General features: G+C 51.8%; 2 protein-coding genes and 1 pseudogene across 17 annotated transcripts in view; 2 read left to right on the top strand and 1 right to left on the bottom strand.

Moving 5' to 3' along the window:
* Nucleotides 1-4710: 4710 nt before the first annotated feature.
* Nucleotides 4711-7485, top strand: HGH1 (HGH1 homolog). The gene is made up of 6 exons (XM_045561236.1): nt 4711-5373; nt 5454-5554; nt 5665-5763; nt 5952-6043; nt 6135-6257; nt 6333-7485. Exons 1-6 carry the CDS (start codon nt 4772-4774, stop codon nt 6504-6506), a joined length of 1191 nt encoding a protein of 396 aa, XP_045417192.1. The 5' UTR covers nt 4711-4771; the 3' UTR covers nt 6507-7485.
* Nucleotides 7486-8046: 561 nt separating this feature from the next.
* LOC123644378 lies at nt 8047-10075 on the bottom strand (annotated as a pseudogene).
* A 3248-nt stretch (nt 10076-13323) lies between these two features.
* Nucleotides 13324-21589, top strand: part of MROH1 (maestro heat like repeat family member 1) — a 65015-nt gene continuing 56749 nt past the window's right edge. For 13 of the 16 annotated variants that reach the window (XM_045561220.1, XM_045561218.1, XM_045561226.1 and 10 more), the window contains exons 1-2: nt 13360-13408; nt 14012-14115. The gene's annotated coding sequence lies outside the window, so the exon portion shown is untranslated. Of the gene's footprint in view, nt 13409-14011; nt 14116-21589 lie in introns of all 16 variants that reach the window. The other 3 variants (XM_045561219.1, XM_045561217.1, XM_045561221.1) reach the window with 2 other exon arrangements.

The following is a 21589-nucleotide window of genomic DNA, read 5'->3' as shown; positions in this document are numbered from 1 at the left end:
GATTCTCAAGAATAAATGTCCCTCCAGTGCCCTCTATTGACGAAGCCTAGCATTGCACCAGCTGCCAGAAGAGCAATGTTCGTTCATAGCAGCTGAATTATCACAGAGTAGGCAATCAAGAGTGGACTGGCACTCTAGCCTGAGCAACAGAGCGAGACTCTGTCTCAAAAAAAGAAGAAAAGAAAAGAAAAGAGTAGACTGTGAGCTGAAAGGCAATAAATTGATAACTGGAGCAGGCACGGTTAGCATGTAATTACCATAAAACCCAGTCACTCCCTTTCTAGGTATTTGCCCAAGGGAAACAAAAGCATATATTCACACAAAGACTTGCCCAGAATGTTCATAGCAGCTTTATTTTTAATAGTGAGAACTACAAACAACCCAAATGTCCATCAATAGCTGAATAAATAAATTGTGGTATATTCCCATGATAGAAAACTATTCAGCACTTAAAAGAATTATTGATATATGCAACAATATGGATAAATGTCAAAGTCATTATTCTGCGTGAAAGAAGCCAGAATCAAAAGAGTACATCATTGTGTGATTCCACATATTTATAAAGAGTTTCAAAAATTCAAAATAATCTGTAGTGACAGAAAGCAGATTAGTGGTTTTTTTTTTTTTTTTTTTTTTTAGACAGAGTCTTGCTCTGTTGCCTGGGCTAGGGTGCCGTGGCATCAGCCTAGCTCACAGCAACCTCAAACTCATGGGCTCAACCGATCCTCCTGCCTCAGCCTCCCAAGTAGCTAGGACTATAGGTATGCGCCACCATGCCCGGCTAATTTTTCTATATATATTTTAAGTTGTCCATATAATTTCTTTCTATTTTTAGTAGAGACAGGGTCTTACTCTTGCTCAGGCTGGTCTCGAACTCCTGAGCTCAAACAATCCACCCGTCTCAGCCTCCCAGAGTGCTAGGATTACAGGCATGAGCCACCTCACCTGGCCTGGTGCCCTGTTTTTAACAGCTTTGAGATAAACTTCCATACAATTCACCCATTAAAGTGTACAGTTCAATTGTTTTTAGTATATTCACAGTTGTGCAATTACCACCACAATCTAATTTTTTTTTTTTTGAGACAGTGTCTCACTCTGTCACCCTGGCTAGAGTGCCATGGCATCAGCCTAGCTCACAGCAACCTCAAACTCCTGGGCTCAAGCGATCCTCCTGCCTCAGCCTCCCGAGTAGCTGGGACTACAGGCACACGCCACCATGCCTGGCTAATTTTTTATATTTTTAGTTGTCTGGCTAATTTCTTACTATCTTTAGTAGAGATGGGGTCTCTGTCTTGCTCAGGCTAGTCTCCAACTCCTGACTTGAAGCGATCCTCCCAGAGTGCTAGGATTACTAGACATTAGCCACAACACCTGGCCTAGAGCGTTTTCAACATTTAAAAAAAACAAGCCTGTGCCCATTGGCTTAGCCTGCTCAGGTTGTCATACAAAATACCATAGACTGGGTAGCTTAAATAACAGAAATTTATTTTCTCACAGTTTTGGGAAGTTTAAACCAAGGTACTGACTTGGTTTTTGGTGATTGTTCTCTTCCTGGCTTGCAGACAACTGTCTTCACACTGTGTCCGCATGTGGTGGGAAGAGTGCCCACAAGCGCTCTGGTATCTCTTCTTATAAATACACTAATTGTGTCAGATAAGGGCCCTACCTGGTTCAGGAAAATCCTGAGACAGTATAGAAAAACTACCCCTAAAACTGAGAGGGAACCAAAGACCAAGGAATGACTCTGACAAGTCCAGCTTGGCAAGTTAGATGAGTTTATTAGAGGTTACTTACCAGGGCACTTGCTCCAGGGCGGCACAGGAATTTCTTCCACATGGTCTTCTTGCATGCAAAATCTGCATCTGCACACCACCCTGTGGTCTTGCCTTAAATCTCTTCCCAGTGAATAATGCAAAGTTTTTACACTATATCTTTGCTTGTTCCTGGTGAAACAAATCACACAGGTGCAAAACCATCATCATATGCTGTCATGCAACCCATGTTATGTTAATGATATTACAATTTTCCTCTAGGTGGGGATTTTAGTATTACAATTAGCTAAAGGGCATCATGGCACAATCAAAGCAGCTCTAAAGCAGTCAGGGCCAGTTTGAGCTGGCTGTTTCAGGGCAAAAAAAGTGCTGGGCACTTTTTCCAGGCCCAGTAATTACCTTGGTGCCTGCCTAGTCTACTTTGTAACAGTTTCGCTGAGTACTCCAGGCTAGCACAGGGTCTGTTATGTCTGTGGTCCTCAACCCCCAGGCCCGCTGACCTGAGGGATCAGACACAGAACTCCACACAGCCTCCCCCCACCCCATCCGTGAAAAAATTGTCTTTCATGAAATTTAGGAGGGGGGGCACACAGCAGGAGGTAAGCAGGGAGCTAGAGCTTCATTTGTATTTACAGCTGCTCCCATCGCTAGCATCACTGCCTGAGCTCTGCCTCCCCCACCCCCACCTCTGTGGAAAAATTGTCTTCCATGAAACTGGTCTCTGGTGCCAAAAAAGGTGGGGACTGCTGTGTTATGTGGTGGAGAACCTGTATTTTTCCCTCACCACCTTTATGACTTTATTTAACCTTAATTAGCTCCTTATAGGCCCCCTCTCCAAATACAGTCACACTAGGGGTTAGGACTTCAACATATGAATTTTGGAGGGACACAGTTCAGTCCATAGCACCCACTAACAGTCACACCTACTCCCTCATCCCACCATTCCTTGGCCCTTGACAACCATTAACTTACCTTCTGTCTCTATGGATTCGTCTATTTTGGAAATGTCTTTTTTTTTTTTTTGGTGAGACAGGGTCTCACTTTGTCACCCAGGCTGGAGTGCAGTGGCCCAATCATAGCTCATGGCAGCCTTGGACTCAAGTGTTCCTCCTGCCTCAGCCTCCTGAGTAGCTGGGACTACAGGGGGCCAACACCACGCCCAGCTAATTTTTTTTTTTTCTATAGAGACTAGATCTTGCTATGTTTCCCAGGCTGGTCTTGAACTCCTGGCTTCAAGCAGTCCCGCTGCCTTGGCCTGCAAAAGTGCTGGGATTACAGGTATGAGCCACTGGGCACGTCCTGAAAATGTCTTATAAATGGAATCATACAATATATGTTTTTTTGTGACTTGCTTCTTTCATCTACCTTAAGTTTTTGGGGTCCATCCATGTTCGTTGTAGTATATGTCAGGATGTCATTCCTTTTTATAGCTGAATAATATTCTTTGTATGGATTTATCACATTCATTAGTTGATGGACATTTTGGGTTGTTTCCATCTTTTGGCTATTATGAATAATCCTACTTGTACACATTCATGTTTCTGTGTGGATGTATGTTTCCAGTTTTAATTTCTTTTGAGTCTATACCTAATAGTGGAATTGTTAGGCATATGGTAACTCTGTTGAACTTTTAGAGGAGCTGACAAAGTGTTTTCCACAGTGGCTGCACCATTTTACAGTCCCCCTAGCAATATATGAGGGGTCCAGTTTCTGTACATTCTCATCAATAGCTGTTTAACCTGTCTTTTTGATTACAGCCATCCTAGTGGTTTTGGCACCAATAATGTCTGCTACATCCCACTTATGCAAATTCTGCAAAACCATTATGAACATGGGGACACTGTTTGCTCTTAAGGCAGCTTTGGAAAGAACCCATGCAAGAAAGGAACGCTGAAGCTTAAATTCTATTACCCTCCTCTGAGCACTCTTACCTCGAAGGAAGTGGATAGAAACTGAGCAGCCCTGCGGAGAGGAGGAGCTGAGTATCTCCTTCACCTAGTTGCCCAGGAATGACAGCTTTGACAGTTAAGTTGCCAGCCTTGTGCACAGCTGGGGAAAGAGCATTCCAGGCGGAGGAGACAGTAAGTGCAAAGACCCTAAGGCCAGAAAGACCTTGGCCTTCTGTGTCCTGAGCAACTAGCCTGGCAGATGGCAAGTGCCCCCAAAATGTTCGAGTGCCTTCATCTGCCCTCCCTTCCTTCCAACTCCGTGTGTTCCCAGAAGGTTGCTGCTTCTTCCACAGTGATTAGGCCAGTGGAGGACACATGAAGAACTGAATGGCCGTCCTTCCCTGGGACAAACTCCGACACCGGAAGAAACTGTCTTCTGCGAGGACCATGGACCTGGGAGAGCCAGTGCCTTTCTCTGCCAGCTGCCTGCAGCCGGTGAAAACGATACGGAACCACAGAAAAGCGGGTGACGGGGGTGGAGGGGTAGGGGTTGGCAGGGTAGACAGCACAGGGCTCCAGAAGCCAGTCTCCCGACAAACTTCCAAGTTATATGGACCCATTAACCAATTTTCTTTTCGTGCAAGTCAGTGAGATGGGTTTTTGTCACTTGCGCCTGAGTTAAGTCCTGACAAATGCCCCAGATCTACCCGCTGTGAGATGCCCAGGGGCCTGTCCAAGGCTGCCCCTCAGGTCTCACCCTGGGGCCCTCAGCGCCGAGCTCCTGGGTGGCTACCTTCCAGGAGGACCCCAGACCACACCTTCACACAGCTAGTCACCGACCCGGGCCTGCGGAGGCCGCACGACGCGCGAGGGCAGCCGGGAAGCCTAACGAGACAGGCCTGCGCCTCGGGACTCCGGCCCACAACCCCGCCCACAGTTCCCCGCGCCGGCCTGGCCCCGCCTCCGCGCATCGGTTCCTCCCCGTGTCGAGTCCGCAGCCCCGGATTGGCCGTCGCGGTTCTTCGTCTCCCTGGTGGGCGCGGCCGCAGCCGGGTCAGCTCCGCTAGGAGCCCTGCGGAAGGCGGTGGCGTGAGGGAGACTCGCTGAGGCATGCGGGATGCCGGGGCTGGTGACGGCGTCGGGGAGGCCGAGGCGGGCTCGCCGGGAGGCCCGGGACCAGGCCCGGAGGTGGCGGCCGCGAAGCTGCTGCCCTTCCTGGCGCCGGGGGCGCGGGCGGACCTGCAGGCGGCGGCGGCGCGGCACGTGCTGGCGCTGACCGGTTCTGGGCCGGGCCGCGCGCTGCTGGCGGGGCAGGCGGCGCTGCTGCGGGCACTGGCCGAGCTGGCCTCGGGCCGCGACGCCGCCCTCGCGCTCGTGAACTTGGCCGCTGACTCCGGCCTGCACGAGCAGCTGCTGACTGCCGACCCCGGGCTGCCTGCCCGCCTGCTGGGCCGCGCGTTGGACCCGCAGTGGCCGTGGGCCGAGGAGGCGGCCGCCGCACTGGCCAACCTCAGCCGCGAGCCAGCGCCATGTGCCGCGCTAATGGCGGTGCTGGCGGCCGCGGAGCCAGGGTCCCCGGGCCTGGAGCAGCTGGTGCACGCGCTATGCACGCCCGGCTACAACACCCGCGCACCTCTGCACTACCTGGGGCCGCTGCTGTCCAACCTCAGCCAGCGGCCTGCAGCGCGTGCCTTCCTGATGGACCCCGACAGGTGAAGCCCAGAGCACTGCGTGGGCGGGAGGTGGGGCATGGAGGTGAGCAGGGGCGGCACTGAATGACTCCTTGCAACAGGTGCGTGGTCCAGCGGCTGCTGCCCCTTACCCAGTATCCAGACTCCTCGGTGCGCAGGGGCGGGGTGGTGGGGACGCTGCGGAATTGCTGCTTCGAGCACCGTGAGTGGTGGTGGGGTTGGGGCGTTGCGGGGATGGGGACCAGACTGGCTCCTCTTGGCCATCACCCGGGCCACCTCCCATTCTTTTCTCCCCTGCTTCCCGCCCCCCAGGACACCACCAGTGGTTGCTCGGGCCCGAGGTAGACATTCTCCCTTTCTTGCTGCTGCCCCTGGCTGGGCCTGAGGATTTCTCCGAGGAAGAGATGGAACGTGAGTGGAGCCTCAGAGTTGGCTGGACAGGAGGGAGGAGGAGGAGGAGGAGGAGGAGGTTTCCAGGTCCCAGGCCCTTTCTGAAAGCTTCCAGCAGGGAGTTGCTGAGCACAGATGGGGCTTACACAGGCAGAGCCTGGCCCAGCTGCTCAGCCCAGGGACACAGTGGTCCTCAAACTTGCCTCTAGGTCTGCCTGTTGATCTGCAGTACCTGCCACCAGACAAGCAGCGAGAGCCTGATGCCGACATCCGCAAGATGCTCATTGAAGCCATCATGCTGGTGAGCAGGAGTTCTGCAACATTAATGCCACCCCCTGACACACACATACACAACCTCACTGACATCTGGGTGATTTCTTCCATCTTCCTAGCTGACAGCCACCGCACCAGGTCGGCAGCAGATACGAGACCAAGGAGCCTACCTGATCCTTAGAGAGCTGCACAGGTGGGAGCCACAGCCTGATGTGCAATCAACTTGTGAGAAGCTCATCCAGGTGGGTGCAGGGTAGAGAGGCTGGGAAAGGGGTGCCCATTGCCTGTCAGCTGCTCACTGCCTCCCCTGCCAGCAGGTGCTTATTGGGGATGAGCCCGAGCGTGGCATGGAAAACCTGCTGGAGGTGCAGGTGCCTGAGGATGTGGAAAAGCAACTGCAGCAGCTGGACCGCCAGGAGCAGGAACAGCTGGAGCGAGAGCAGCAGGAGCTGGCCCCAGAGCTGTGGGGCAAGAGGGCTGCACCCACTTGAGGCCCCTGCAGCCTGATACCAGCGCCAGGCCCACCTATGCCAGGCATCTCAGGGCAGGTCTTCCTATAGGGCCCTCTGGCTGTGCCATGTGAAGAAGCAGAGCTACACTCAGACTCCTGTCCATCTAAGGGTTCTAGGGCAAATGCCGGATGAACCTGGGAGGGTTGACAGCACTCCAGCCCTATGCCCTGTTGGTATTAGCAAGAATTCAGATTGTGACTCACCTACCCCCACATGAGGAGGAGACGGTAGGTGATGGCCAGTGGAGCCCCACTCCTGAGGGCACTGCAAGGTCTGGGTGTAGGTGGGTGCCTTTGTGTAGGCAGTGCCCCTGCTGTCAGGCCCCAACCCCTGGGCCTTCAGTTTCCCCTGCCTCAGAGGGCTGACCCAGCCACACCTGGGTTCTGGGGTCTACATAGGACCGTGCCTCCTATTTTCCCATCTTGGTTTGCTTGGTTTTTCCCCAGCCTCTCTGACTAGGCCACTTCCCTGGGCAGCTTCCTTGAGCCTTGGCTGTTCTTCCCTAGCTTTGCCTACCTCTATAGAGAGCCTCCCAGATGTGCCTGCAGCCTAGCCCCCTGCCCCAGTGGAGCCCACTATGGGCCCTGGAGCCTATCTGCTTTTCCCCTGGGTCTGTGTGTGTGTGCTTCCCCCATTCTGTGTCTGGCAAGCCCTACCATGTTCCCTTCCTGAGTCTCCTGTCAGACTTCACTGCCACCTTTTGCACTGGGCTCCTTAGTGCTGGCCCCCTCTTGCCAACAGGCCCTCCCAGGCCCCTCGGACCCCAGTGAAGGAGCTCAGCTTATCTTCCTGAGACTTCACAATGCCCCATCCCATGCCCCTGCAAATTGGAGGCCCACTCCACTTGTGTTCTGTCATGGCTGGATGCTTCACTGGGTGCCAGGCATCTCCCCTCCACAGCCCCCTCTAACCCGCCCCCATTAAAGCTCTGGTCCTCTGGGTAGGTGTGATATATGGACTGATGTTTTTCCTTGACTGGAAGTCTCATAGGGTAGTGGCAGAACCGCAGCCTGTCAAGGCCCCTGGAGGCCATCTGCCCTCTCCTGGCACTGAGACATTGCAACCTGGGCACTATAGAATAGATGCATTATTTGGCCTTGCCCCACCCACCCTCAGTTGACCAGGGAGTGCCCAGGCATATTCCTGATGGTAGACCTGGGGCACAACAGCAGTGGCTGTGTGGGTGTGCTCTGGAGCCCCAGCCCAGCAGAACCCACACCTTTTTCTGGGGTGGGCCTCCAGAGGCTTGAGCCTAGGGCCAAGGGCATTCCTGGGGACACCTTGTGGCTGGGGGCACCGAAGCTGTAGGATGAGCTTGGGGGACTCTAAGCCTGTGCCAGGTTCCACATCCTCTGGGGATGCTGGGAGTTTGGACTCCACCCACTTCTTTGCAGGGGATTGCAGTGGGGTCAGAGTGCAGAGGAGCCACCTGTCACCCAATTGCTCACCCCATGGGCCACACCACACCTGGGGAGGCACTGAGTACTGTGTAGAAGAGCGTGTGCACTGTAGGGAGCATCTAGTGGCGCACAGCTACTTGCTGCAGGCCCAGGCGTGTGCCTGGGTATGGCTGGAGCAGCCCCCAGATCAGGTCCTGGCACTGTGTGGGCAAGGGCTCCGTGGCTGCAGTCCACCTTCCAGCACCTCTGGACATCGCTGCCAACAATGCTGACAGCTTAGAGGGTAGCCCCATTCAGGCCTCAGGACAATCACAAATGGAGAGACTGAGACACTCAAAGGCCTGGTGGCTTGCCCTGGGCTAGGCTAGTGCAGAACTCAGGTTTGGGTTGAGTGAAGCCACTGCTTTTCTTGAACCCTTCTGAATCAGGTCTTGCCCCTGCCCCCGACTACCCCATCACCTGTCACCATCACTGAGGTGCAAGCACCAAATGTTTCCCAGCCTGGGTTGGGGAGGATACTGGGTCAGTCTCCCCACCATACTGGATGACCTTTCTTGGAGCCCAGGTCTCTCACTGCCCACTCTCCAGGCCTCTGCTGGCACTTGGGAGGGACACAGGGACAGACCTGGTTAGAAGTTGGGGCCATGGTGCATCACGTGCAGCATGCGGTGGGGCTGGCACTCCTTGAAGGGCAGCTTCCCAGTCACCAGGGCAGAGAGGATGATGCCCTGGGGCATGGGCTCCTTAAGCTGAGGCCCCTTCCTACCCTCCCATGTCCCCTAGGACAGCACTCACAGGCTCCACAGGTTGGCCTGCTCCCACTATACCTCTTGCTCATGAGGACCTCTGGGCCATGTAGGCCACAGAGCTGCAGAAGGTGCTCAGTAGGGAGTTCTTGAGCCCTGTGCAGTTGAGGAAGCCAAAATCTGCACAAGACATGCAGGGAGGCAGCAATGAGTGAGGGCAGGGGTCTCGGGAGGGGGTCAGGAGGGTGTGGGTCTGCAGGGGTGGCTGTGGGGCACTGGGGCGCTGTGTGTGGGGCTGTGCGCTCACCAGTCAGCTTTAGAAAGCCTCACTTATCCAGCAGGATGTGCTCACAATTCAGGTCCCTGCATGGGGAATGGGAGGTCGGGCTGGCCAGGGCTCGAGTGGGCCTCTTCATGCATGTGGGTGGGCCAGGTGGCACCCTCACTGGTGCACAAAGCCAGAGCTGTGGCAGTGGGCCATGACACTGACCAGCTGCCAGAACAACCTGCGGGTCTTCTCCAGCCCTGGGTAGCAGTGGTGGTCTCACACAGTGTTGATGTGCTCCAGTAGGTTGCCTCTGGCCACCAGTTCCAGCACGAGGTAGGAGTGCTGGCTGCTATGATAGGTCTTGGACAGCTGCACCTGCTGACCCACCCACCTACCATCACCTTGAGGAGGATCCAAGGGTGTGCTGGGACTGCTGGGGTCTTGGGGTGGGTTTGGGCCCCAGCCTAAGGGCCAAAGGGAGGTCCCAGGTGGGAGAACGCTAGCCTTGGGGGATAGGGAGGGGTGAGGACAGGCTGTGTTGAGGCTGCACCCTACCACATTCTGGTGCTTGCAGGTACATTGAGTGAAGAGATCTCATGGGGCAGGGACTTGCAGGAGAACTCCATGGGGGCCTTGGCTGTGGAGATGATCTTGATAGCCACCTGTGTAGGTGGAAGGTGCCAGTGTATGCAGGCACAGCCCCCTGTCCTTTGTATTCATTGCTGAGCTCTTGGAGGGCATCCCTGATCTCCCCCACTCTCCTGTCCTGAGCACTTAAGGGGTTTGGGAACCGGAAGTGGGACCAAAGAAGAAGCCTATGGTGGAGGTAGCCGGAGCAGCTGGAAAGCACCTGAGTGGGTTTAGGACAGGGAGTGCCCTGTGGGGCCGGGCTGGAGACACTGGAAGCCACTAAGAGGGGGAAGGAGGCAGCTGCCTCACCATGGTGTGGCGCTTGCCCTGAAAGTCCCAGGACAGCTTGGGGTTGTGCCGCATGCACTCGTGTATGGCATAGGCCAGGTAGACCTTGGAGAAGGCCCTGGAGCTGATCTTGGAGGAGAGCAGGTACCTGTTGTCCTTGTACTCACGTTCCATGAAGGTTCTCTGGTCCAACTTTGGCCTGCCGCTGCCCTTCATGGAGGGCAGGGCACCATGGAAGGGGGCTTGGTGGTCCAGCTCCAACAGTCTTGGATCGGGGGGGCATGGTTGAGGCCTGACTTGTACCAGAGGGCAGGGGCCGGGGCAGCAGGGGGCCAGGTGGGACCTGTACCCTCCTTGAGGTAGCAGCCAAGTTTCTGAAGACTTGCTGGGACTGGAGTAGAGGCAGGGGAGTGATTGGGCCTGAGAGCTCAGAGTGGGGGACTGACACAATTCAGGGTGGGAAGCTAACACAGCTTGGGGTGGGGGCTGACACAGCCTGGACTGGGTGTTGGGGGGCAGGCGCTGGGGAAAAAGGCAAATTCTAGAATGGAGATTCTAGAGCGGTACCTGCTTTGTGCCCTCGAAGGGGGTGTCTTCTTGTGCCCCAGGACCTGCTCACTCTGATGTCTGAGGACATCTTTCAGGACCAGCCTATCCTGCACGGGGCCCACAATCTATGGGATGAGAACCCCCTGCAAGGGCTGCAGCCATGGTGAGGCCTCTGAGGACCACACAGGATGTGGCTGGAACACAAAAGACCTTGAAAGAAACTGGGGAGGGGGCAGGGGGCAAAGGCAGGAGGCCAGCTTGCTACGCCATTAGGAAGGGGAAAAGGGATATAGTACTTGTCAGCCACCATTGGAACTGTACCCCTCATCCTCGGATAGAGTGCCCAGGCCTCTACTAGAGGCTAAGCCAGAAGGGCAGGCAGGGAACCTCCCGCCTTCTGGCCTCCCGCACCAGAGCCTGAAGCTTCTCTTACTCATGCCGGGCCTGCTGCAGGGAGCCTCCCACCTAGAGTTCTCTACAGACTCCATCACACACCACAGGGCAAGCAAGGGCCCCATGCCTGGGCCCACCTCAGATCCTACAGCTCCGAGAGACAGAAGCCAATAGTACCCCTCCCTTCTCTGGCCCTTAGAGTCCTCTGAGAACACTGTTGCTGCCAGGAGTAGGGGCTAACAGCCACTGAGCACTGGCTGTGTGCCAGGTGCCATTCTAAGCAGTCACACTAGCTACAACTCCCCCCTGTAGCAGTCCTGCTCCTGTTCATTGAACACACTAAGATGCCCGTCCCCTGTGGGGCAGTCACATCTAGGGTTTCAAGTCTGAACACGAATGAGCAATACTGTTTTACAGGTGATGAAATTGAGGCCTAGTGGTGGCAGAGCCCAGGCCCAAATGTGCGGCCCCTGCTGTGAGCTGGACAGCACAGTAGCTGTGGGCCTGGAGGGTGGGACTGTCTAATGGGCAGCTGCCCTGGGAGTGTCTACAAGGGCCTGGAGCTTGGTCAAGGCCCAGTGAGTGTCTGGGGACTTGGATTCTCCTCCGCGGAGATGCAGGAGCAGATGTGGTGTGGTCGTTGTAGTGAAGGCCTCAGAATAGGATGGCTTCAACTGGCAAGACCATTTTCTCATCCCTCTTGGACTGTGGGCTTCTTGGGAGCAAGGCTTTGTTTGATTTCCTTCTCACCCACAGCCCTTGTTTGGAAAATTGCCTGGAATGTAGAAAATAAGAACAAACTGGTTTGTGGCTGACCTCGGAGTTAGGAAAAGAGAAACTGCTCCAGGTAATTCAAGCAGAGGGGGGTTAACTTGGGATTAGTTCCGCAAGCATTAAAAGGGCTGGAGAAGCAAGCGCAAGGCACGAGGGGAAGCCTGTTGAAGGTTGGTGGCTGCAAGGAGCTATGTCTCTAGAGCTGGAGCCAGGTGATCCTGGCCACGGGGGCTGTGTCACTGAGGCACTGCTGCCAAACCTGGGAGCCCATACCTCCAGCTGTACCCCTTCTCTCCCTCCCAGCACCCACCAGGGTGAGAACCCAGCTGGAAGCCAGATAGTGTTAGACTGAGTAATGACAGGTGGGGTCCAAGTGGTCATTGACTCTGTCCGCTCTCCCTCTGCAGAGTCTTGATTATTGTCTTCTTTGTGGCCCCTAATTCATCCAAGGAGCTACACTGGGCAACCATCTTGTGCCACATTTTGTGCTGAGCTCTTGGGAGCAAAACAGATCCAGGCCTTTCTCTCAGAGTTTACTGCTTCAGCAGAGAGATTGGCATTATTAATGTAATAAACGAAAAATGAAATTGTGATGTTTGTTGGGCAACTTGCATGTCTGGGGAGTGAAGAGATGGCTACTGTGGCTAGAAGTCCAGCTGAGGCTGGGAGGACAAGGCATTGGCCCAGCGGAGCCATCGCATGAATTGTCCAGGTGTGAGCTGGGAAGAGGCCTCTCCTGCTTCCCTGGCAACTTGCCCTGTTAGTAGCTCCTGTCTGCTGGGGCTGGGGCAACTTCCTGGCAGTTGTCCTGGGCCAGGCCCCCATCTGCAGAAAGTCCCACTCTGTGTCCTGCCCCTCTTGGGCTCCATCCCTGCAACAGAGACAGGCTCAAGTCCCTCTCTATGGAAAATGAGCATCCTCCCCTGCACCACCCTGCTGCCACCGCCCCAGAGTTTACCAGAGGGCCCCCCGCTTTACCTCTATCCTCCCAGGACCCCCTGCAGCTGGATTTCCACATCTAACTGATCGACACTGCCCTGGAGGCAGCGCTGCAGACCACTTGGTTTCCGCCTCCCAGCTGGGTTCTTCCCAGCACCTCCCATGAGCTTTAATTTGTCTTATTAGCCATTTACTTTTTACCTGCCTCGCTCCAGATTCTAAGGTCTCGGGTGCGGGGCCTGGTGGCCTGGGTACCCGTGGTCTGTCAGTAGACTGGACGTGCACCTGCTGCACGCGTGCGTATGCCTGCGCCAAGGGGTCCGCGCCCCAGCTCTCTGGGGTGTCTGCTGGGTGTTCAGTGTGTGTGCGTGAGAGATAGGACACGACGATACGCCGGTGTGTGCCCAAGTTAGGCGCACCTGACATGTGCCCCTGGACAGGTATGTGTTGGCGAGTGCACCCGCTTGCTCTGTGCGCTTCGGGGCGCGACAACGCAAGAGCTAGCGTCCCCCGGGAATGGGGGGCGGAGTCTGGGTGCGGGAATCGCAGGGGAGCGAGTCTGAAGCGGAAGCGGAGCTAGGGCACGCGCCTGCGCAGTGGCCCGCCGCGCTCGGCCCCAACCGCCAGGTGCGGCAGCCAAGTGGCTGCCGGGGGCGGGGCCGATCGTGAGACGGAGTCTGCGCACTCCTCGTGTGGGAACGGTGGGCAGGGTGGAGAGAGAGCGAGAGGAGCACGCCTACGACCAATGAGCGCAGAGATCTCATAGGGGCGTGGCCTGACTGCCGCGCGCGGGGTCGCGGTAGGCCTGAGGGCAGCGGGGGCGGGCTCAGCGCACGCGGCTCCGCCCACTCCGGGCCGCGGGCGGCTGTGGCAGCTGCAGCTGTGGCTCTTCAGGTAAACGGCGGGCCGGGACGCGTTTAGGAGCGCCCTTCGGAGAAGCCTGGGCGGGAGTGCCTAGGGGCCGTCCCCTTAGCCAGGCCGCGCGGGAAGCCGAGTCAGGGGGCGCCTCCCAAGGTCGCCGGGCGAGCGCCGGGAGGGTCCTGGCTGTCGCGGGGGCCGAGGCCCGCCCCCTTCCCAGCTGAAGCTCCCTGGAGCCAGCTGCGCTGCGTCACGACCCGGAAGGGAGACCCGGAGCTTCGCGGCCCTCTTTCCTCCTCGGCGCCAGTGCGCGGTCCCCAGGCCCGTGCCTGCCTCCTCCTTTCCGGGGAGCGCGGTGGTCCCGGTCCGGTGCCTGCCTCCTCCTCCCTAGGGGGCACGGTGGTCCCGAACCCGTGCCTGTCCCCTCCCCGTTACGGGAGCGCAGCGGTCCCGGGCGGTGCCTGTCCACCCCAATCAGAGAGCGCAGTGGTCCCGGCCTGTGCCTGACCCCCCGGAGAGCGCAGTGGTCCCACCTGACCACCAGGCATCCTCTCTGGGAAGCTAAGCCTAAACCCTGAGAGTTCCAAGCCGATGTGCACCAGGGCCACTGTATTTCTGTATTTTCTTTGACGTTTAAAGGAGGCTGTTGAGAGCAGGAAGGTGATTTGTCCAGAGTCACGCGGATTATTGATCAGAGCGTGTCATAAAGCTGGAAGGGCCTGGCAGTCCAGCCTCCAGTCAAGGTGAGACTTCGGTGGCGCTCAGCAGGGGTAGCCCGCTGATGTGGGTTCCAGTTTTCGTGCGGTGTTAGTGCAGCTGCAGTGCAGTGTTGGAGTCAGAGGAGGCTGCTCTGGGGACATAGAGGGCTCCTTCTACACGCTTTACAGAGGTTCCTTTTGCCGGCTCAAGTGGGGAGGGGACAGACCTATAAACTAAAGTGCAGTGAGGTAAACACAGGGGTATGCGAAGGGGCAGGGGACCCCTGTGGGGAGCAGGAGCAGTGGCTGGGCCTGGGGAGGTAAGCTGGAGTGGCGGTTGGTGGGGGCAGCTGGTGGCTGGGTGAGGGCTGGCATTGAGGGGACAGTCATGAAGGCAGGCACCACTGTGGAGGGGATGGTTGTAAATGAGTGGGCTGTAGCGTGTGGGAGGGAGATGCTGATTGCTGACCCAGATAGCTGAGTGCAGGTGAGCTTTGGGCTGGTGGCAGGTCAGGGTGAAGATGGTGAGTTGGGTTTTAGGGCTGTTGGGTTTGAGTGGCAATGACTGAATGGAGATGCTGGGGAGGCCAGGGCTGGAGACACCTGTGAATCATTGTTGTGGGATATTTTATCCGTGGCATATGTTTGTGACATGGTTGCATGTACAGTCCAGGCACCCTGTGGGCCTGGAGATGCTGTGTCATCAGGATCTTATTCTTAGGCCTCAGGCTGTCATGGCCCATGTAAGTAGGTGTCTCCAAGTCTCTCTGTGGTGTCAGAGTGGAATGACTCGGGGTTAAGCTGTCTTTGTTAGCTTGAAACTGATGTCCAGCTGCTGTGGCTTGTTCACACCTGCATCTTGGTATTTCTCATTCCCCTAGAGCTGATTGCTGCCTGCTGAGGGACATCAGTGGGCTAGAGGTGGAACCTGTGGGGCATGTGCTTGCTCCAGTTTGTGATTGTCCCAGGTGTCAGAAAACAGATGTCTGTGCTTAGTTTTTTTCCCCAGGGTCCACAGAGGCCCCTGTGAGAAGCAAGGTTGTGCTGTCTGTGATCAGCGCCCTGCCTCGAAACCCCCTTTCACTGAGCTGAGTTACTCTGTGCCAGCTCACACAGCTTGATCAGATGGGAGCACCAGGAAAGGCTCTTGTGGCTTCCGCGAGCTCCTGGCCAGTTCTCAGAGAATACTGACTGCTGGACATTACGGGAAACATGCTTTCTTCACTGAACTGGAGGGGCCACCTGGCTTTGGAGGTTTGCATGTGCACCCAGTGACACAGCTTGGCGAAGCTCATGTTGGAAAATTATGTTCTCAATGGACCGTGAGCTGTGAGCTGCAGAGCTGCCTGTCCCTGGATCACCAGCGCAGGTTCTTGTTGGTGGCTCAGGAAGTTGATTTTGTGGCTCCTGTGCTAGGAGGCAAAGTCCCTTGGACCCCGTGCATGGGTGGGGCATTCCATGACCTTCCAGTCTCCCTGCACACACCGGACCCTGCAGGCTGGCTCATCACTTCTGGGTGCCGCACGTGTGGCCAGCACAATTCCCACCACCCATCTAACCCCCTTCAGACTCAGTGCAGGTGGCCCAGCACCTGTGTCATGCCCTAATGTGTGGCAGCTGTAATACTTGTGTGCACCTTTTTGTGGCTAGAGAGAGCCTCCAAGCCAGGGACTCTATGGGCCTAGGGCAGTGGCCAGCAGATATTTACTAAATGTGGTTGAATGAAGAGGAAGCAGTGTCTTCATTCACACAAAAACGTGTACTATGTAGGGAGAGAAAACCCCATCAGCCCTATCTGCCACCTTCTTCCATTAGGTTTTTTGTTGTTGTTAATTTAACCAGACCCCTAATTGGCATTTGTGTTTTTTCTAACATCCACATACATAAATGTCTGTGCATTAGTGTGAGGGTGTCAGTAGACAGATATGGAAAAATGGGTGTTTAACCATTCAGGCTCGTAGTGGCCTCTCCTCAGGCTCTGCCAGCACCCACACCTGAGGCAGTCCCTGTCTTTACTTGTCTGTGCTGAGTTGGGCTGCATGTTCAGCCTTGGTCAAATGTTTCACTTGTGTTGCTTTTGTCCAATAGCCTTTGACTAGAGGTGCTGGTCATCAGTGATCATGACCATGTATAGATGGTGGAATGGGGCGCAGGGAGTTTCCACACCTGCTCATGGCTACACAGTAAGCATGCACAAGGAGAAGCTGGGTGTGTGGCTCTAGCACCAGATGCTATACTGCTTTCAGCCCTGGAAGGGCAGCAGGAACCCATCCACTAATCCTAGGGTGGTTGGCATAGTCCCTACGTATCTGTTGTCTGTCTCTTCTGAGACGTCGTCCTTTGATCTTTTTCTTGTTTATCTTAGCGATGTACACAAGCCCCTTTGCATACAGTAGCCCTCCCTTATCCTTGGGGGATACTTTCCAAGATCCCTAGTGGATGCCTGAAACTACAGATGGTGCTGAACCCTATGTATACTATGTTTTTCCTTTATATACATACCTATGATAATGTTTAATTTATAAATTAGGCACAGTAAGAGAGTAACAACTAATTAAAAAAGAATAACAATCATGACAATACTGAGGATGGTGTACAATTTAAAACTTCTGGATTGTTCATTTCTAGAATTCTGCATTTAATTTTTGGACTGCAGTTGACTGAGAGTAACCGAAGCCATGGAGAGTGAAACAGAAGATGAGAGGGACCAACATATGCACATTAGGCAAATTTACTCTTGTCTTATGTACTGTGAATGACTTGTCCTGCCTTTCATTTTCTAAAATTATTTATTAATTTTTTAATTTTGGGGGGAGGCAGAGTCTCACTCTGTTGCCTGGGATAGAGTGCTGTGGGGTTAGCGTAGCTCACAGCAACCTCAAACTCCTGGGTTCAAGTGATCCTCCTGCCTCAGCCTCCCGAGTAGCTGGGACTACAGGCATACGCCACCATGCCCGGCTAACTTTATATATATATATATATATTTTTAGTTGTCCATATAATTTCTTTCTATTTTTAGTAGAGACGGAGTCTTGCTCTTGCTCAGGCTGGTCTCAAACTCCTCACCTCAAGCAGTCCTCCCGCCTCAGCCTCCCAGAGTGCTGGGATTACAGTCATGAGCCACTGTGCCCAGCCCCCAGCACCATTTATTGAAGAGACTGTCCTTTCCCCACTATATGTTCTTGGCACCTTTGTCAAAAATAAGTTCACTGTAGATGTATGGATTTATTTCTGGATTCTCTATTCTGTTCCATTGGTCCATGAGTGTGTTTTTATGCCAATACCATGCTGTTTTGGTTACTACAGCTCTGTAGTATAATTTGAAGTCAGGTAATGTGATTCCTCCAGTTTTGTACTTTTTTTTTTTTTTTCTTTTTGAGACAGAGTCTCACTCTGTTGCCCGGGCTAGAGTGAGTGCCGTGGCGTCAGCCTAGCTCACAGCAACCTCATACTCCTGGGCTCAAGCAATCCTCCTGCCTCAGCCTCCCGATTAGCTGGGACTACAGGCATGCGCCACCACGCCTGGCTAATTTTTTCTGTATATTTTTAGTTGTCCACCTATTTTCTTTCTATTTTTTTAGTAGAGACAGGGTCTTGCTCTTGCTCTTGCTCAGGCTGGTTTCGAACTCTTGAGCTCAAACGATCCGCCCGCCTCGGCCTCCCAGAGTGCTAGGATTACAGGCATGAGCCACTGTGCCCAGCCAGTTTTGTACTTTTTGCTCAGGATGGCTTTGACTATTCTGGGTCTTGTGCAGTTCCATATAAATTTTAGGATTATTTTTTTCTATTTCTGTGAAGAATGTCATTGTGGATTCCTTTATCTTTAAATGACAGGCAACTGCATTTGAGGCAGCAGCAGACCTCAGTCTATGGTACGTTATCAAGCAATTCAACTGTTCCTTGTGATGTCACAACTTTTCTCTGCTTTTTGGGAGCATTTCCAGCATTACTGGTGGCACTTCATATGGGTCCCATGATGTTATTCAAAGTTTACATTATTGCACTAAACGTGATGAGAAATACCAGACAGCCACGAGTGATTGGTTTTTACTGCCATACACAATTTACTGGAAAAATGAACTGCTCACTTAGAGATGATTAGCATCACATGGTGTTATCAGCAGATACTTGAAACATCTGAGGTCACTGCAGTAGCAACTAGAGGTGCCTACGAAATTATTTTATTACAGTGTGTACTACGGTTAATTTTGTACAGTGTGTACTATGCTTAATTTTGTGCAATAGTGCAGTGTGCACTATGGTTAATTTTATACAGTTACGATTTAATACATCTGTATGTTTACATTTCTCATGACTGCAAATGGTGCCATTTTTGATCTATAAATGTGTGCATAAATTTTGATACATTTTAACTTTTTGTAGTAGATTTGTGTATATTTTATGGCAGTAAATGATAAAATAGACCAGTATCTACGTATATTTTATACATTCATGACATACCTAACATTTTCTTAATATTTTTGATATTTCTAGGCTGCCAGTTTGTGAGTTTTTTCAAATTGTCACAAATCTCCAAAAACTTTTCCATTGTATTTATTGAAAAAACCTGTATAAGTGAACCTGGACAGTACAGACCTCTGCTCAGGGGTCAGCAGCACAATGCTGATTGTAGATTTTCTTAGATGTTCTTTCTCATGTACAGGTTCCCTGCTATTCCTGCTTTGCTGAGATTTTTTTTTTTTTTTTTTTTTTGAGACAGGGTCTCACTCTGTTGCCTAGGCTAGAGTGCTATGGCATCAGCCTAGCTCACAGCAACCTCAAACTCCTGGGCTCAAGCAATCCTCCTGCCTCAGCCTCCCAAGTAGCTGGGACTACAGGCATGCGCTACTATGCCTGGCTAATTTTTTCTGTATATATTTTTAGTTGTCCATATAATTTCTTCCTATTTTTAGTAGAGATGGGGTCTTGCTCTTGCTCAGGCTGGTCTCGAACTCCTGAGCTCAAACGATCCACCCGCCTCGGCCTCCCAGAGTGCTAGGATTACAGACCTGAGCCATCGCGCCCAGCCTGCGAGACTTTTTTATCAGAAATAGATGTTGGATTGTGACAAATACTTTTTCTACATTTAATGAGATGATCATATGGTTCTTTTTTAGTTAAATAATTAATTTTCTTTCTTTTTCGTGTCAGTACTATGGCTGGAGTGCAAAGGTATGATCATAGCTCACTGCAGACTTGAACTCCTGGGCTCAGGGATCCTCCTGCTTTAGCCTCCCACAAAGCTGGGATGGCTAATTTTTTTTTTGTTATTTTTTGTAGAGTCAGGATCTTGCTACATTGCCCAGGCTGGTTTCAAACTCCTGGCCTCAAGTGATCTTCCTGCCTTGCCTCCCAAAGTGCTGCAATTACAAGCATGAGCCACTGTGCCTGGCCATTTTTAGTTTATTAATGTTGTAAATTACATTGGCTGAATTTTAAGATATAAAGCCAACCTTGTGTTCGTGGAATAAATTTTATTTGGTCGTGATATATTATCCTTTTTACATGTCAGTGAATATTTGATAAAATATTAAGAATTTTCACATCTGGGTCCATGAAGGATATTGGTCTGTGGTTTTCTTGTAATGTCTTTGATTTTGTTATGAGAGTAATGCTCATAGAATCAGTTGGGAAGTAGTCCCTTCTTTTCAATATTTCTGGAAGAATTTGTGTAGAGTTGATATTATTTCTTCCTTAAATGTTAGGTAGCATTCCTCAGGGAAGCCACGTAGGCTTTGTTGGAAGGCTTTTAACTATAAGTTCAGTTTCTTTTTAGATATAGGACTACTTAGATTTTTTGTTTCTTCTTGAATGAGCTTTGGTATCTCGTGTCTTTTAAGGAATTTGTCTATTTCTTTTAAGTTATTGAATTTATTAGCATATAGCTCAGAATATATTCTTTTAGTATCTGTAGAATCTGTAGTGATACCATTTCTCTCATTCCTGATATTGGTAATTTGTGTCATCTTTTTTCCCCTGATTGTCAGGTGAAAGGTTATCAAATTTATTGATCTTCTCAAATAACTAGCCTTTGGTAGCATTTTTTTTTTTTAAGAGACAGGGTCTCACTCTGTCACCCAGGCCAGAGTGTAGTGGTGTGATTATAGCTCACTGAAACCTCAGACTCCTGGGCTCAAGCAATCCTCCTGCCTCAGCCCCTGAAGTAGCTGGTATAATACTAGAGGCACGTACCACCACACCCAGCTAATTTCTTTTTCTTTATTTTTTTTAGAGACGGGGGTCTCACTATGCCACAAATTATTATTATTATTATTATTATTATTATTATTATTATTTTATTTATTTATTTATTTTTTCCGACAGAGTCTCGCTTTGTTGCCCAGGCTAGAGTGAGTGCTGTGGCATCAGGCTTGCTCACAGCAACCTCAAACTCCTGGGCTTAAGCAATCCTACTGCCTGAGCCTCCCGAGTAGCTGGGACTACAGGCATGTGCCACCATGCCCGGCTAATTTTTTTTTCTATATATATTTTAGTTGGCCAGATAATTTCTTTCTATTTTTAGTAGAGATGGGGTCTCGCTCTTGCTGGTCTCGAACTCCTGACCTCGAGCGATCCACCCGCCTCGGCCTCCCAGAGTGCTAGGATTACAGGCGTGAGCCACCGCACCCTGCCCAAATTATTATTTTTTTCTATTCTCTGTTTTCTATTTCTTTGATTTATACACTAGTTTCCTTTCTTTTGCTTCATTTAGGTATCTAGTTTCTTAAGGTAGAAGTTGAAGTCATTTTTCTTTTCTGATATAGGCATTTAATGCCATAAATTATCACAAATTATTTTTTCTCTCACCACTAGACCACCAGGGACCTACAAATTTTGATATGTATTTTGTCTTTTCATTTTTATTCACTTCAACATGATTTGTAATTTCTCTTTTTTAAAAAAAAATTTATTTTTTTTAGAGATAGGATCTTGCTCTGTTGCCCAGGCTGCTGGAGAGCAGTGGTGTGACCATAGCTCACTAAACTTTGAACTCCTGGGCTCAGGTGATCCCCCTGCCTCAGCCTCTTGGAGCTACAGGCAAACACCACCATGCCTGGCTAATTTTTCTTATTTTTTGTAGAGATGGGATCTCGATATGTTGCCTAGGCTGATCTTGAACTCCTGGCCTCATCAGTCCTCCCACCTTGGCTTCCCAAAGTGCTAGGATTATAGGTGTGAGCCACTGCACCTGGCTGTAATTTCACTTTTGATTCCTTTTTTGAGTCATGCATTATTTCAAGGAATATTAATTAGTTTCAAAATACTTGGAGCTTTCTCAGGTGTCTCTTATTTATATATTTGATTCTGTTTTTGTCAGAAAACATACTTTGTCTGCCTTGAATTCTTTTACATTTATTGAGACTTATTTTATTGCCCAAAATATAGTTAGTCTTGGTAAATGTTCTCTGTGCTTTTGGAAGAATAAATATCCTGCTGTTATAGAATGGAGTATTCTGTAAATAATACTTAGGTCAAGTTGCTGACGATGTTCATATCTTCTATATTCTTACGATTTTCT

This window comes from Lemur catta, chromosome 9, assembly GCF_020740605.2.
Source record: "Lemur catta isolate mLemCat1 chromosome 9, mLemCat1.pri, whole genome shotgun sequence".
In the NCBI taxonomy this organism is placed as follows: domain Eukaryota; kingdom Metazoa; phylum Chordata; class Mammalia; order Primates; family Lemuridae; genus Lemur; species Lemur catta.
This window is presented reverse-complemented; position numbering and strand designations above follow the sequence as displayed.